This window comes from Paramisgurnus dabryanus, chromosome 8 (genome assembly GCF_030506205.2).
Source record: "Paramisgurnus dabryanus chromosome 8, PD_genome_1.1, whole genome shotgun sequence".
In the NCBI taxonomy this organism is placed as follows: Eukaryota; Metazoa; Chordata; class Actinopteri; order Cypriniformes; family Cobitidae; genus Paramisgurnus; species Paramisgurnus dabryanus.
Genome location: NC_133344.1, coordinates 13,311,475 through 13,325,523, shown reverse-complemented (window position 1 = coordinate 13,325,523; position 14,049 = coordinate 13,311,475). Strand labels below are relative to the sequence as shown.

The 14,049-nt window shown below is 34.3% G+C and overlaps 1 protein-coding gene across 2 annotated transcripts in view; it reads right to left on the bottom strand.

Annotated features, from left to right (window-relative positions):
• The window catches only part of LOC135770761 (B-cell receptor CD22-like), a 113,452-nt gene that overhangs the window by 2,788 nt on the left and 96,615 nt on the right, over positions 1-14,049 (bottom strand). For both annotated transcript variants that reach the window (XM_065280548.2, XM_065280549.2), the window contains exons 11-12: positions 6,093-6,344; positions 1,645-1,729 (exon numbers count right to left, since the gene is read on the bottom strand). In XM_065280548.2, coding sequence (XP_065136620.1) covers positions 1,645-1,729; positions 6,093-6,344 — 337 coding nt within the window. The remainder of the gene's footprint in view (positions 1-1,644; positions 1,730-6,092; positions 6,345-14,049) is intronic.

Below are 14,049 nucleotides of genomic sequence, written 5' to 3'. Positions count from 1 at the left end.
TTGATGGACTTTAATGGACCCCAACACTTAACACTTAACTCAACACTTAACATTTTTTTTTCAACTTAGTGTCAAAGGACTCTAAACGATCCCAAACGAGGTATAAGGTTCTTATCTAGCGAAACGATTGTCATTTTTGACAAGAAAAAATTTAAATATGCTCTTTTAAACCACAACTTCTCATCTATCTCCGGTCCTGTGATGCGCCAGCACGACCTCACCCAATACGTTATCACGTCAAGAGGTCACGGATAATGTATGCAAAACTATACCCCAGTGTTTACATGTGTGGAGAAAGAGGACCGTTCTGATGTTGTTGTATGTGGAATGATACTAATTAATGTCTTTGTGTCAGTTTATTGTTTAAAATGGATGCTGGCCTATAGGACCAGAGATATACGGGAAGTTGTGGTTTAAAAGTGCATATTTTGTATTTTTTCTTGTTAAAAATGACAATCGTTTTGCTAGATAAGACCCTTACGCCGGTTTCACACCGCATGCGTGAGCAGCGCGTGAGGAGAGCGTTTGCTGCGCGTGGCCATTGTGCTTTCACACCGGCTGCATTTGCAGCGCATACTGCGCAGTTTAAATAACAGTATAAAAATCTCAAGTTCACATTACATTATTTTATATGCATTTATGAGCAAAACCTCTTCAAGACGCTTTTTGAAGGTCAGTGTAATTTATATAACTGTGATTTGTTTAATCCACATTGTTTTCGTGCTGTTCTGGTCCGTGTAATAACAGATATAGACACAAAACACAATTATAGACATAAAACGCCCATGGCACATTATAAAATCTGTTTCTCTGAAGTTTTACGATAAAATAAAGAATACACTCAGTGATTGACAGCATGAAGCAGTCGATCGTGTTTCCCTTCAACAGTTTAAGCATAAGATTTAAATTTATAGATGAATCTATTTCTCTGAAGATTATTAAGATAGATGAGGACTCATTTGCTGGGCAGAAAGTGAATGAATGCAGTCTTCTGGCAACAGTGTGTTAATATTTCATTGCTTTCTTTTAAATTGCTCAAAGTCATGACTGTTTCAAACACACTTGGCGTCACATTCATGATTTTATTGTAAAATTACACTTTTTCGCGTCAATCCACGACCATTTAAACCATAAACAATGCACTGTCACTTTAATTGAGCGTGAGCAGCGCAGCAAAAATAGAGCCGACGCCGAAACGATAGCAGCACTGCTGCTTCAGCAACGCTCCTGCCACGGGAGCACGAGCTGCTCACGCGTGCGGTGTACATGCTTTAACTTGTAAACATGGGCGCCGAAAAAAACATGCGTCGCTTACGCGCTGTTCACGCATGCGGTGTGAAACCGGCATTATTGCCTCGTTTATGATCGTTTAGAGTCCTTTGAAACTGCAATTTTAAACTGCATTAAAACTGTTAAGTGTTGGGGTCCATTAAAGTCCATTAAAATGAGAAAAATCCTGGAATGTTTTCCTCAAAAAACATAATATCTTCTCGGCTGAACAAAGAAAGACATCAACATTTTGGATGACATGGTGGTGAGTAAATTATCTGGATTTTTTTTTTTAAATTGACTAACCATTTAAATATTAATTTAGCAACATAAAGTCCCTTTGTAACTAATGTATAGGATAAAAGAGGAATGTACCTGCGTATCAAAAAGATGGCCAGAGCAATGAGAATCAGCAGCAGAATGATGGAGATGAACAGCGTAATGAACAGCGTAAGTCTGCCTACATTTAGGTAAGAGATGAGAAACAATGAGAAAAGAAGGTTGCAGAAAAGTAGATCAATTACATATACAATGTCAGAGCTGCTTAAGGCTATGTTTACATTAATGCGTTTATGCTTTAAAACGCATTACTTTTGCTACGTTTACGCCTTTCATCTACACTACATCACCGTTTTCGACCCTCATAAACGGATTCGTTCGCAAATGCTGAAGACCCTGTTTTAGTTTGAGAACTCAGACGTTGCTCTGAGGCCATGTTTACATTAGAGCATTTGCGTTTTAAAACGGCATTTTAAAATGAAAACGATCCTCGTTTATACTGGCATTTTAAAAAGAATCTTCATCCACACTATACACCACCATAAACGCATGAAACATGACCAATCACGTAACTGGGCATGCGCATAAAAGTGTTAAATAACTTATTACTCTAATAATAGCTTACCTTTGCACGTTTATGCAGCCTAGGGGTGTGCGATATTGACAAAAATTCATACCTGGGTCCTTTGCTGGCAACTATAGCAGACACTATTTTTGAACCTATAAAAATGTGTTTGGGAAAGTCTTATACTGTTCTATTTCCCCCCTACAACATATTAATATGATTAATAGGTTAATTTTGATTTTATAACTAAACAGAAAGGTCTTTATGATCTAAAAAGAAAGCATTCAAGTGAACAGTACTAAACATTAGCGAACTTGAAGCAAAAATTAATTTCAGCAAAGCAAACTTCAATCAAACATAGTAAGAGGTGAAGTATTGCTTTAGCATACCAGAAATGCTTATTGCATTAATTTTTAAAAGTGAGCGAGGTCCGTGCACGTCCTCCGCTAGCAACACACAAATAGCTAAAAGCGCAAGCGCCTAAACGAGCATTATATTAATGACGTTGAGTTTATTGTTTTTATTAATTTATATTCACAAAACGTATCAACAAAACATTGATTAAAATTAAGAGACAAATTATCTGAAACGAAATTCATTTTAAAGTAGCAAACAAAACTTACATTAAACTGGAAAATAATGTCTGACCCATTACAATTCTCCCTTCATATTGGCCTTTACAACGCCTATATGGCGTTTAAAATTACAGTCTATCTTTCGTAAGCTAACTAAATTTAAACAAAACATAAACACTTATAATGTTCTAGCTCCCCCTACAACATATTAATATGATTAATAAGTTAATTTTGATTTTATAACTAAACAGAAAGGTCTTTATGATTTAAAAAGAAAGCATTCAAGTGAACAGTACTAAACAGTAGCGAACTTGAAGCAAAAATAAATTTCAGCAAATGCAAACTTCAATCAAACATAGTAAGAAGTGAAGTATTGCTTTAGCATACCAGAAATGCTTATTGCATTAATTTTTAAAAGTGTGCGAGGTCCGTGCACGTCCTCCGCTAGCAACACACAAATAGCTTAAAGCCAAGCGCCTAGACGAGCATTATATTAATGACGTTGAGTTTATTGTTTTTATTAATTTATATTCACAAAACTTATAAACAAAACATCGATTAAAATTAAGAGACAAATTATTTGAAACGAAATTCATTTTAAAGTAGCAAACAAAACTTACATTAAACTGGAAAATAATGTCTGACCCATTACAATTCTCCCTTCATATTGGCCTTTGCAACGCCTATATGGCGTTTAAAATTACAGTCTATCTTTCGTAAGCTAACTAAATTTAAACAAAACATAAACACATTTAACCCAACAATACTCAAACATTAATATAAAACAGACATTATCTATAAGGATACATGTTAAAACAATCCGATATAGCGTTTATAATAGCTGGTTGGTAGATGTTTACTATTTTTGGCAAAACCTCCGTTGCAAACCAACATTTACATGAATAAAATAATTTTTACTTTGAAAATGATGCGCTGTCACGTTAACGTCAGCTGTTCGTTTACATAAGACTCCGTCAACGTTCATTTACACTCAGGCTATGTTTACATTAATGCGTTTATGCTTTAAAACGCATTACTTTTGCTACGTTTACGCCTTTCATCTACACTACATCACCGTTTTCGACCCTCATAAACGGATTCGTTCGCAAACGCTGAAGACCCTGTTTTAGTTTGAGAACTCAGACGTTGCGTCTACGTTCATTTACATTCAGAGCAACGTCTGAGTTCTCAAACTAAAACAGGGTCTTCAGCGTTTGCGAACGAATCCATTTATGAGGGTCGAAAACGGTGATGTAGTGTAGATGAAAGGCGTAAACGTAGCAAAAGTAATGCGTTTTAAAGCATAAACGCATTAATGTAAACATAGCCTGAGTGTAAATGAACGTAGACGGAGTCTTATGTAAACGAACAGCTGACGTTAACGTGACAGCGCATCATTTTCAAAGTAAAAATTATTTTATTCATGTAAATGTTGGTTTGCAACGGAGGTTTTGCCAAAAATAGTAAACATCTACCAACCAGCTATTATAAACGCTATATCGGATTGTTTTAACATGTATCCTTATAGATAATGTCTGTTTTATATTAATGTTTGAGTATTGTTGGGTTAAATGTGTTTATGTTTTGTTTAAATTTAGTTAGCTTACGAAAGATAGACTGTAATTTTAAACGCCATAGGCGTTGCAAAGGCCAATATGAAGGGAGAATTATAATGGGTCAGACATTATTTTCCAGTTTAATGTAAGTTTTGTTTGCTACTTTAAAATGAATTTCGTTTCAAATAATTTGTCTCTTAATTTTAATCGATGTTTTGTTTATAAGTTTTGTGAATATAAATTAATAAAAACAATAAACTCAACGTCATTAATATAATGCTCGTCTAGGCGCTTGGCTTTAAGCTATTTGTGTGTTGCTAGCGGAGGACGTGCACGGACCTCGCACACTTTTAAAAATTATTGCAATAAGCATTTCTGGTAGGCTAAAGCAATACTTCACTTCTTACTATGTTTGATTGAAGTTTGCATTTGCTGAAATTTATTTTTGCTTCAAGTTCGCTACTGTTTAGTACTGTTCACTTGAATGCTTTCTTTTTAAATCATAAAGACCTTTCTGTTTAGTTATAAAATCAAAATTAACTTATTAATCATATTAATATGTTGTAGGGGGAGCTAGAACATTATAAGTGTTTATGTTTTGTTTAAATTTAGTTAGCTTACGAAAGATAGACTGTAATTTTAAACGCCATATAGGCGTTGTAAAGGCCAATATGAAGGGAGAATTGTAATGGGTCAGACATTATTTTCCAGTTTAATGTAAGTTTTGTTTGCTACTTTAAAATGAATTTCGTTTCAGATAATTTGTCTCTTAATTTTAATCAATGTTTTGTTGATACGTTTTGTGAATATAAATTAATAAAAACAATAAACTCAACGTCATTAATATAATGCTCGTTTAGGCGCTTGCGCTTTTAGCTATTTGTGTGTTGCTAGCGGAGGACGTGCACGGACCTCGCTCACTTTTAAAAATTAATGCAATAAGCATTTCTGGTATGCTAAAGCAATACTTTACCTCTTACTATGTTTGATTGAAGTTTGCTTTGCTGAAATTAATTTTTGCTTCAAGTTCGCTAATGTTTAGTACTGTTCACTTGAATGCTTTCTTTTTAGATCATAAAGACCTTTCTGTTTAGTTATAAAATCAAAATTAACCTATTAATCATATTAATATGTTGTAGGGGGGAAATAGAACAGTATAAGACTTTCCCAAACACATTTTTATAGGTTCAAAAATAGTGTCTGCTATAGTTGCCAGCAAAGGACCCAGGTATGAATTTTTGTCAATATCGCACACCCCTAGGCTGCATAAACGTGCAAAGGTAAGCTATTATTAGAGTAATAAGTTATTTAACACTTTTATGCGCATGCCCAGTTACGTGATTGGTCATGTTTCATGCGTTTATGGTGGTGTATAGTGTGGATGAAGATTCTTTTTAAAATGCCAGTATAAACGAGGATCGTTTTCATTTTAAAATGCCGTTTTAAAACGCAAATGCTCTAATGTAAACATGGCCTAAGGCTCTCTAATAAATCTTTAATTCGAAACGAGAAAAACATTATAGGCACAAACTCTCAAAGAGACCCACAACAAACTCTTTAAAAAATGAAGGTGCTTAAAAAAATTTTTTTACCGCAATGCCATAGAAAAAAACTTTCTTTCATACTTTTTAAAAATCTTTATAAAAATGAAACAAAAAGGTTCTTTGGATGTTAAAGGTTCTTTATGGAACCATTCAGCCAAAAATTGTTCCTATATGACATCATGAAGCACCTTTATTTTTAAGAGTGCATTTGTAAGCTCCAGCCCTGACTTTGACCTTTTATTATGAACAGATTTGTGGCTTATCATTTCTTATTAATTATTATAGTTTAATATTTCATACTAACTGTGGACAAATAGCGTGATGGGTTTGGATTGTGAGGTCCCAACATCATTGGTTGCGTTGCAGTAGTACATTCCTGGGTTCTGAGGTAGAACGATGAAGTTTTGATGGTTGGATAAGACTGTTTTGTTTTCCAGTCTGTACCATTTGAAGTCTTTCGGAGGAGGATGAGCATCAGCACTACACATCAGATTGACGGGATGCTCCCAATTCCTCTGAGCTGTCATGTTATGGATGATGGTTACATTTTGGATATCTGAAGAAAATAGACATAATCAATATTTATACATGGCATATAATTTATGACAGTGAAGCAGTCGAAAACTGGATAAGCCTAAAGATGCAATGCAAACTGTGAATGTTATGAAGCATTTATTGACCTTGTGTAAAATAGACTACTTACATTTCACCTTGATATAAGCTGGTGGAGATTCTGCTTTTCCGATGTTATTCCCAGCAACACAGATGTATTGGCCAGAGTCACTGATGTTCAGGTGATGAAAGTGAAGTTCCTGTGATTTCCCAACTGTCTTTAATTCTCCATTGATGAGTTTCTTCCACTCATAAGAGGATGATGTTGGATTAGATCGAGAGTTACATGCAAGAGTCAGCTTGTGTCCTATCGTCTGATCCCCATCAGGTCTCACGCTAACATTTTTAGGTGCATCTAAGTGGAAAATCAGGGATTTAAATTCGCCATTTGTGAATTGAGGTAATACTTATCTTTTGTGTCTTATATCAAATTATATAGTCAAGTCATCTTACTGTATGACTCTCTGTATAATCCAGGCACTCTTAGTCATCGGTTTAGATAAACATACATTTTAACTCAATGCATTGTCCTTAAACTCTTTGAATTATTTTGTTAGTCAGGGCAGAAACATAATCTCAAATGATTATAATACTTACGTGACACCTGCAGCTTTATTTCAGTGTATTTTGTTCCCTCTGAATTTTTTGCCGTGCACCTGTACACACCTGCATCTGTCTCAATTATATTCAGGTAGATTTTTAACATGTTTTCAGATTTAGTGCTGTTCATTCGACTTGTAGGAATGTTTTTGAGATCAGAGGGTCCGGTCACTGTCAGCTCTGATGCAGGAAAACTTTGCACTTTGCAGATAATTGAGATCACATCATATTCTCTCACAGTCTTCTCACTCTTCATGATCAACTCAGGTGTAGAAGGGGGATCTATATAGTTTAGGAAGCATGCGATGTGTATTAGTGGTGTATTTACAAAATTCTTATATTTGTAAAATGTTTAAATCATATGCTTGTAGAAATTAACGTTGATCTTGAAGCAAGTCGTGTAGAAAAAGCAAAATATGGTATTTTTTTAACATAAAAATGCATCCTTATTTGCTGTTACAGTGAAAAGTCTGAACAAATATACTTACAAAGCACATCAACATTTATGGATTCTGCTTTTTTACCAATAGCATTGGTAACATCACATGTGTACGTCCCTGAATCCTGAATGGTCACACTCTGAATGTATAACTCTTTGGTTGTTATTGGGAATGTGAGAGGAGATGTTTCAGACACCACTGCAGTTTTGTTTTTCCAAATGTATGAGGATGGCGGAGGGTTTGCATCAGCTGAACATGTTAGATATAGCTCGGAGCCCACTTTAACTTTGGTGCTACCTTCTATTTTAATATTGCGTGGTGAATCTGTAAAAATAAGTCAATAAATAAACAGCACTTGCAGGCACATAGAGGTGTTATTGATAAATTCAATATCAAATATATTCATGCGGGTAACATGAATATTCAGATCCTCTTTAAAATAACAATAAATTTATAAATAAGTAAATATGATAACATCTTACACTTTACAGATACTGAAACTCTATTAGATTGTGTTGTTTTTATTCCATTGCCTGCTTTGCAGTAGTAAGAGCCCTTGTCCTCTGGTGTAACTTGACTGATGGTTAATGTCTGACTGGTTTGATGCCATGAATTATCCCTATACCATTGAAACTGATTGACTGCTGGGTTACTGTCCCCCACTGAACACTTCAGTTTCAGCTCATCTCCCTCTCTGAGATCATTGATGTTAACAGGAGGTGTTATACTGACTTGTTTTGGACCATCTGAAAAATGCAATGTGCAAACACAAGAAATGAATTTTATTATTTATCAATGAGAGATACAATTAATAATCACTTTTGAAGCAACAAAAATTGAGAATAATATATTTATACTTTTATTAAAAACTTACACTTAACATTGATAGAAATTATATTTGATTCTACATTTCCGTGCTTGTTTTCAGCTTTGCAGTAGTATTCTTCACTGTCTCCTGGTTTAACATTAACTAGTCTCCACTCAGCCAGTTGTGATATTTCCTTCCCTTGTTTGAACCATGAGATGGTGGCATCAGGGCGACCTCTAGAGGTGCAGGAGAGAGTAACAGAATCTCCTTCCTTCACATTATCAGAGCTCACTGTTGCCTTTACTTCCTTTGGTGCATCTAGAAACAAAAACAAAGTATTACACAGATTAATGTGAACTTTATGATTTATTTGTGAAAAGTCAGTTAGTATCAGATAAACACAGGATATAGTTAATAGTAAATCACACACTCACATTCAACAGACAGAGTGATATTTCTAGTGAGGCAGCTGTCCTGACTTTCTTCTGGACGACAAGACAAGATCATGTTGTCATCTTTATATGTTGGATTGAATTTCAGTCTGGTGATCTTTTTGCCTTCTTTTTCCTCTTGATCCTGTGTGAATCTATTATTTGATGACGTCACTCTTTCTGGTTCTTGTCCTGGTTTATGGAGAATCCACTCAGGATGAGATGAGCAGGAAACAGAGGTTGAACAGCGAACAGTAAATTCATCTGACTCTTTGACTGAATACTTAATCTCTGATGAATCAATCTTCACCTTACAAGGATTGTCTGAAATCAGGAAAAATCATGGAGTGAAAGGTTGTTGAATAAATGAATAATCTAAATCTAATAATCTTAAAGTAATATCTAAATACAGCATAAAGATACTTTAGAAAAACAACAACATACAGATAACGTAAATAAATTAAATATACGTAACAGAATTTTTCATTTTAAGTGAACTTTTCATTTAAATGCTCAATTTTCATTTGAAAAACGTGGAATATTATTATAATATAAATGTTACTCAGAAAAAACAATAATGACTGTCAGTAAAATAAAACATTGCTCACCTGTAACTGTGAGACTCATATTTGTGCTCATATATTTGTGTGTGCCTGAGCCAATGATTCTAAAGCCGTAATATCCACTGTCTGTCTTCTGTAGATCATTGATTCTTAAATCACATATCATCCAAGAGTTTCTGGGTTTTTCAGTTTTATCAGTGATGTATTCGACTCTACTCGAGTAACCTGCTGACTGGGGACGATCACCTGTGTTACTATATACAATAGTACCATTAAAGCATTTTTCCTTTTGATCAAATACTGGATTCTTAAACCAAAGAAGTTTCAAGTTTTCGTCCTGTCCTGGATCATAAGTACAGGAGATGGTGACACATGATCCTTCAGATTTTGTTTGTTCTGTTTCGGGAACTTTTATTAAAGGTTGAGTTGAATCAATTGAGGAACTGAACACAAGAACTGCAGAAAAAGCATTTTCATGTCAGGTTATAGATGCATTATATATACTGTAAAAAACTTTGCTGCCTTAAATTTTTTTGTTAAATCAACTCAGATTTACAAGTCATGTCAACAGAGATGATTTGTCACAACTTATAAAATATAGTTGAGAAAAGTCAACTTAATTTTATAAGTTGTAACAACTCACCTGTAGTTATAACAACTCATATCTAGTCAAGATAAATAATAGTAAGTTGAAATGACTTGTAAATACGAGTTGATTCAACAAAAAATTTTAAGACACCAAAGTTTTTTTTACAGTGTACCAATAAATTAAGATGAAGTCTTACAGTGCGTTCAGAAAGTATTCAGACCCACTTCACTTGAATCAATTTTGTTATGTTGCAGCCTGATTGTACAATTGTTTAAATTAATCTACACTCACTACCCCATAATGAAAAAGTTTAATGAAAAACAGAATTTTAAAAAATATCTGAAAATTCATTAAAAAGATAACTGAAATTGAAATCATTCCAGATATCACATTTACATTTCAAGGTCAAATCATCAGAGATTAAGAAGCTCCAGAAATCCAATGTGGAGATGGGACAAAGTTCTGTTATGTGGTCAGGGATTATTGAAGCATATTTTCTTCTCTTTCTAGAAAATAGTGTGGGAAACACATAGAGACTGTACGAGAGCAATACGTGAGGTTTATACTTTACATCAGATTCGATTTACTCGTACAGTATAACCTGCCATTTATTCAAGACATTGCTGAAATCACACTATGTTGGCCACACCTGGCATAAGCCCCTTTGTTCTCATGGTTTGGTTTTTGCTCTGATACTTCATTGTCAGCTGTGAACATTGAGGGTTACTGAGGTTTAAAATCAGCGGACATAAGCGAAGTGTCTAAGCAATTAGTGTAAAAAAAACACTGCCAAATATAAATTATCTATTCTGAGATATGTCACTTCTCCATTTTCCAGAAACACAGCACTGAACAACTTAAATGTTTAGCTATAGACCTTTTGCGAGTCGACGTCACAGTTACGTCACGCGCGCATGTGGTGGCAGAAAAACAGTGGAAATGAATGAGACACGAGTGAAACGAACAATATAACTCACTAGAAAATGTTTTGTTGTGCTGTTGAGTGTCAGAATAGGAATGCCAAAATAGATGACCTTCATTTTTATAGTATATTGTCGTCGAAGACACCATTTGAAGATAAACGTAGGTGTTTATGGTTGCAATAAAAGCCCTCAACCGGACAGACTGGAGTGATGAAATCATCTGAAAATCTTTTAATTATTTGAATAGAAAATAATTAGAGAAGATATCCGGTGTTCTGTCGAAGTCTGATCCCTCTATGTGTTTCTTATAGCGTTTTCATCATGTTACGTTTATAATTTATTTAGAAAGATTAAAGATTTTAATTAGTTCAAAATATCAATAATATTACCATTTTTTAAAGTTTTCGTATTTTTTTTTTCATTTTCTATTACTTCTTTTTACCATATATCTTAGCCTATGTCTTCTTCCTGTTTGTTCTAAATTATGATGTTTACTAATAAATATATAAACATAGCACACACACACACACACACACACACACGATGTAAAGTGTTAATAATATATAAACAGGCCTATACAAATTAATTTGTATGTAAACATAATAGTTTTAGATCAAACATGTAGGATAAAAATATAAGGAAGAAATTGAAAACAGGAAATGATTAAATGTTTAATAAATGATATTATACAGAATACCTGATAGTATTGCTCTTATAAGTACTTCAGAGATTCATACTGTAAAAATAATTGATTTACCAATAAAGAACAATACATATACATTACATACATGCAAGCATATCTGTGGCCAAGCCATTAAAACTTTTAATTTATTTAAAAAATAAACGTAACTTGGTGAAAACATTATAAGAAACATTACACTTAAGAGAAATATAGGGGAAACAGACTTCTACAGAACACCGGATCCTTAAAAATCACGGTTTAATGCTAAAACACTTCACACAGCTATTGAGAAGCATTCACTTTCTGCCACCAGTTGGGCTCCGCCCACAAAAAACATCATCTCTGTTTGCAAACACGCAAAAGGTCTATTGCAAAAGTTTTAAACTCTTGCCATGCTGGAGACATTAATAATAAACAGAGAGGTGGAAAGTAATTTTCATGGAAAGTAACGCTTACGTTACTTTTTAGTTACTTTTGCATTACTTTTTCTTGGCTGAGGCTTGATCTCTTTCAGGCCTTGCAGGTGTTTTTTATTTCTGAAAAGTTAATCAAAAAAATGTCAAGCTCTGGCCTCCCATCTCAGTTTCTGACCTAAACTGTTCCCACACAGGGGTGTACACATAGAGTGCATAATGTGACTAAGTTTAGTTTAATTCAGTACATCATTTTTTAATCGAATTAATTAAACTAAAAAAGTAACTTGCATTTACTTTTTTGAAAAAGTAACTCAAATATAAATGTGTACATTTAAAAAGTAATGCGCTACTTTACTTGTTGCTTCAGAAAAGTAATATTATGATGTAATGCACGTTACTTGTAATGCGTAAACCCCCAACACTGGTTACAGTTACAGAAAGAAACATAGTAACATTTTAGTAACAGTAACAGTTAATAAGAGTTATGTTTTGTTCAAAATTGTAATACTTTCAGGATTACAATGTTTTTTTTCACTGGCATAATAACACTTATTTTCAAGCACAGCTCGACTATAAAGTACTTCTTGTTTCTTATGTCATTGATGACTCATATGAGCCACCAGCTGGTGCATGCGCAAATAAAACACTACATTCTCTACAGACATCTATTGGGTAGCTAGCTGAGACAATGATTCCAGCTGGGAAAATCATGTTAGCAAAATGTTGTGTTTGTTAATGCTTTAAAGTTCTGTGGTTGGTATGATTGCAGTTGTAAGTGCTGGATACTGTACAAATTAACACAAAAGTAAACTCACAATCTACCTTCTCAATGTCTTCTTGCAGAGTTGTTATAAAAAGATTTTAGATGTAAGTGGACTACCACCCCAACTCACCAGGCCAAATGAAAAAAAGTTCACGGCTTCAGTCAGTATGCCTTTTGAAATAAACTAATATAGTTTACTGTATGTTCCTAATACAGTATGTTCCTGTTGATTGTGTAGACTTTTGTGTAGACTTTTTAAATGTTGTGTATAAACTATAATTATATGTAGGGTGACCATACGTACCATTCTTCCCGGACGCATCCCGTCCAGGATTTTGTGTTCGTCTTCCGTAAGTCGTATTTGTCGACCGCATATGTCATAGAGAATTATTATTATTATTACAGAAAAGCAACCGTTACATTTTAAGGTAAGAATGAAACTACGATTGTGCAACCCGTTCTCACCAAGATGCGTACAAATGACACGCAGTGTGATTATCGTGCAATAGATACGCCAAATTCCGATTTTGCGTGCATATGATACGCCAGTCCTTCCCATTCACTTATATGGCGAATCGTTTCGTGACGTTTTATTTATTGTTTTCTCATTTGTTTTCTGTTTTTTAAACCATTTTCGCTTGGGTTTAGGGTTAAATTTCACATTTGTTTAAGCAGGTTATTTAATATACAGGTTTCTCTAAGTTTTTATCTATATTTAAGCCATGGTCGCTTGGAGTTGGGGTTAGAGTTGGGGTTTGGGTTAGGATGTCATTTTTATATAACAAAAAGTTGTTCTAACCCTAAACCCAAGCGAAAATGGTAAAAAAAACAGAAAACAAATGAGAAAACAATAAATAAAACGTCACGAAACGATTCGCCATATAAGTGAATGGGAAGGACTGGCGTATCATATGCACGCAAAATCGGAATTTGGCGTATCTATTGCACGATAATCACACTGCGTGTCATTTGTACGCTTTTGGTGAGAATGGGTTGGTTTTTAACTGAATGGCGTATGCGGTCAACAAATACGACTTCCGGAAGACGCACCGAAATCCTGGATGGGATGCGTCCGGGAAGAATGGCACGTATGGTCACCCTAATTATATGTTAAAAATGAAAACAAAATAATCTATTTAAACTTAACTTCCGGTCTCTGTTTTTTTAAAGGGATAGTTCACCTTAAAATAAAAAATCTGTCATAATTTTCTCATCCTCATGTTGTTATAAACCTGTATAAATTTCTTTATATTTTGAGAAATGATGTCAAACACGCAGCAGATAGAGACAGATTGCAGTTATGCAAATTTGAAAACCAAATTTGGCTTGTTAGATGTCCATCTTTTCACACAGCAGCTTTTACGCATTATTCAATTTTTGTTATAAGCCAGAAATGACAAGGAGACAGCCTCTCGCAACACAAAGTCAATGGAG